The 3933-nt window shown below is 43.8% G+C and overlaps 1 protein-coding gene across 1 annotated transcript in view; it reads left to right on the top strand.

Moving 5' to 3' along the window:
- atg7 (ATG7 autophagy related 7 homolog (S. cerevisiae)) overlaps positions 1-2529 on the top strand; it is a 69777-nt gene extending 67248 nt beyond the window's left edge. The window contains exon 20 of the mRNA XM_008290034.1: positions 1470-2529. Coding sequence (XP_008288256.1) covers positions 1470-1502 — 33 coding nt within the window. The 3' untranslated portion in view covers positions 1503-2529. The remainder of the gene's footprint in view (positions 1-1469) is intronic.
- The last annotated feature ends 1404 nt before the right edge of the window (positions 2530-3933 follow it).

The following is a 3933-nucleotide window of genomic DNA, read 5'->3' as shown; positions in this document are numbered from 1 at the left end:
GTGTGTGTGTGTGTGTGTGTGTGAGCTGCTGTGCAGCGTTTTGTTGTGACTTCCACTGATTCTGATTCTCTTTGTGTCCATCATGTTGTGAACTGAACCCAGCGCTGGCAGCAGTGTGTCGGGTCAGAACGCTGAGAACACAACCAGAGGCCATCCACAGTCCTGCTGCTCTGGAACTCTGGGCTTGTTCTGGATGGTTCTGCCTCTTCCCAGCGTATCTCTGCATAGATCTTTAAAGTCAAGCCAACTGTGTGAAAACAGCTTTAAACAGAGCTGCTATTGTCTCCCCGACTCACTGCAGAGACCTGAACACACAGGGCTGTGGAAAGACTGCAGACAGACTGACTGATGGACGGCGTTCGGATCAGGACTTTCTGGAACCGTGTGTTGCAGGACTCCTGCCTGTATGTTGGGGGTCAGTCGGTGGTGTCTGATTGGTCGGCTTGGTGTCGTTCTGGCAGCATCATGATTGATGTGCCGTGCTTGTAACTCACCAGCCCAGTTAGTCGCTGTCGTTGAGCTCTGCGACTCAGGGAAGGTGCAGCACACGGTGGAAGAAGTTTATGGTCACGACTTTGTGGCAGAAGGCGATGCTAAGTCAGGTGACGTAGTAGAAGTGACAAACCCATGCAGGGAGGAGGTGACGGTGGATGAACGGGTCAGGAGTTCTGACCAACAGACTGGGATTCATGTCTAGTATGGAAACTAAAGTGACCTTTGAGGCTGGGTTCACTGATTATTTTCGTGCTTTGTATCGTGCTCATTCTTTGGTCCAGCTTCTGAACCACTTGGTTACGCTTCAGGAAAGATCAGGTTTGTGTTCAAACACTTTCTGAAGCCCAAAAGTCAATCGTATAATTTTTGCTGTTTTAATCCCGACAGGATTGTTGGCTGTGATGTTGGAGCTTCTGATGAAACTAAACATCTCTACACACTGAACATCTAAACCCTCAAACATCTGCACAAAGTCGTTCTTGACTTCTGAACTGGTGGTTGAACAAGATCATGTGAAGGGACCCTGAGGATTGTTTCTGGTAGCTCAGTGGACCCACGTTTGGCTTCACGCTGGTCCACTGACCGACGGTTCAATAAGGACACATCACATGAAAGGAGAGAATAAATGTTTATTGCTGAAACCTGCCGATGCTGCAGCAGCTGGTTCTGGGAGTCAGACTTGTGGCGTCCCAGATGAAGATTGGAGAACTGATTTGAGAATGATTTATAGAACCGGATGTACAGAGACTGAGAGTTAAGGGATCTTCAGAGCATGGATGAGATGGAGAGAGTAACTGAAGGAGGTCTTTCTGCCTCATTTTATGCACAGGTTTCATTTTAGCAGATATGGATGTTTGTTGGACCATAAGGATGAGATCACTGAGCAAACTCAGCTGGAATGTCGCCCTGAAACGCAGTTTGGTCAAAGCCAATACCAGCTGCATGTTTACTGTTGTGTTTGTGTGTTTTTCCAGATCTGGGATATGAGCGACGACGAGAGCATCTGAAGGACGGCAGCAGCACATCCAGAGCCCAGAAGGACTCGGCACTCCGATCCACGCTTCTCTTTTGGTTTCTTTGCTTTTGTTTTTTTTAATGAATGAACCTTAACCCTGTTCACATAATCAGAATTAAACACGTTACAGAAACTCTTGAGAAAAGCAGAGCAGTAGACTTCCTACCAGACCTTCCAGGGCTGAGCAGTAAGACGGTAAACGTACAGATTGCTTTTTACTGCTGAAATATTCAGTGAATGTTTCTCGATGTTACAGGAGGACAGTAACAAGTCGTTTTTTCTTTTATATTGTGTGTATGAGACCTGTTTTATTGCCTGATGATGTGTAGCTAATCACACTTTCATTCCTCGAGCAAAAACAAACCAAACTGTCTTATGTTTGTCTTTCTGGGGTCCAGACGCCTCACTCAGTGGTCACAGGTTTAATCCCTCGCACAGTCTCTCCATCATCACTTTTAATGGGTTTACGGAAGAGTCCTTTGGCAAGACGTTGACGACATCTGCTCACCTATTCAGTTTGGAAAAGAGCTTTAGTTAAGTTACGAAATTACAAAAACACAGTTGACAGCTTCACAAGTCCATCCATCTTGTTGTGTGTTTACTGGAGACTGTGGTGCATACAGTAGAGCTGATACTAAAACCAGCTTGTTGCTTCAGAGACCTGCACAGATGTTACTGTACGGTTTCTGAAATAACTCCCAGGTCCTGAAGACGACCTGGAACCGACCCACAAGAGCCAAACAAGAACCTCCAGGTCTTGGTTGGTGTCGATGCAATGTATGATCGCTGTCACTTGGATGTTTATGGAGAGAATTCACTCCACAATTTGAGACAAACGCTAAAAACTAAAGACAAACACGATGTTGAACATTATAAATCAGATGCTACTGTCAGAATGATCCTATTGAGTTAATTCTCTTGTCTAAGTATGAAACCAGAAACTGGAATAAAATTCTCTTTTTGCTGTTTATATGTGGGAGCGTTTCATCAACAGGTGAATAAAGGACGCTGACGTTCTGTTAAGACTCCGTGACGGTTTCCCTCAAGTAGAACACTTTTTAAAACTAAATGTCTGCGGGGAAACATCCATATACGATGATAACACACTGATGTTTGTTTGCGCCGTCAGTCCCGTACAGAACCAGAAACACACCAAAGCAGGCAGACAGTGGTTTAAAAGCACTTTATTGTTCATCAAGGCTACTTTACGTACAAAAAAGGTGGCCTGCCAAAACCTTTTTAGTAGGAGGAGACACAGAGCCACAAACTGACTGTTTTCTTGATAGAAACGTTCTTACAGTTCAGAGTATTACTACCACTAAGTACATGCTACTTCCACTTCAAAAAGACCTGGAAAATGTGGTACAGTCAGAGTAAAGACCAACTCCTCTTTGATTTATCTGCTCAATTTTCACGTTAACTTGATTACAAATGAAAAAAAAAAACGTCCACAGACGGGAACTGTGACAAACTCATCTTCATGTTTTCCAACAACAAACGGACTCTTTTACAGCTCAGTTCCCATCTGTAGGCCAAAAACACTTTCAAAACCCACAATCTGTATTTCTTATATGCAGTGTTTGTACCTGCCTACTAGCCCACGACTCGTGTTTTTATTGAATTGCTTTACATTTATTTGTCAGTGGCACACTGGGCTAGTGGCCAACCATCACGTTCCATCAATGCAAAATGTGCACGTTGCTCAATAGGCCTCTGAAAAACAACAAGCTCTTCTTGCTCATCAGTAAAACTTTTGTTCAGATGTCTCAGAGGTCACATGATCGGACACAAGTTAAGTGATTACAGAACAAAGGGACCGATGGAAGTAGCGATTGTCTCCGACACACCTGTGGCTTGTTGTGGTTTCATACGTTTCCTGTGTTCCTGCACTTGAACCTTTATTCTAACGAGACAAACGCTATAAACAAAAAAGATCAACTTTTTTCACAAAAAAGAAAAATGCAATGATTACAATATAAGGACAGGAAAAAACAATTAAATAGCTACATATCATTAACAAATTAATTGTTCCTCAAAAAATACCTACGATTTTTTTCTCTGTACATTCGTTACGCACAGCGTAATGATGGTCTTATAGTTAGCTATTATAAAAAAGTATTTCTTATTAAGTGATTTTCCTACAGTGTGTAGGGAGTGTGTGCCGAAGCATAAAGAGAGCCTCCTACCTACAGGGTGGTAGTGAAATGATAATGAGAAAGCATAATAATAGGAACACTAAATCCTCTGGACAGCTCGTGTTTTGTAGCGTCCGATCTTAACCAGGGTCCACTGAATCAGAGAGGAGGGGAACGACGTCTCCCGGCTCAAAGGTAGCGCTTACAAAAGCTCAGCTCCTGAAGCTCAGCCGCCCCCAACAAGCCTGCTGCTAGAACTGCCCCTCCGGACCACCGGGTTAGGGTCAG

Source organism: Stegastes partitus, unplaced genomic scaffold (assembly GCF_000690725.1).
Source record: "Stegastes partitus isolate 25-593 unplaced genomic scaffold, Stegastes_partitus-1.0.2 Scaffold14, whole genome shotgun sequence".
Taxonomy (NCBI): Eukaryota; Metazoa; Chordata; class Actinopteri; family Pomacentridae; genus Stegastes; species Stegastes partitus.
The sequence above is the reverse complement of the archived record's forward strand: the minus strand, read 5'-3'. Positions and strand labels throughout refer to the sequence as shown.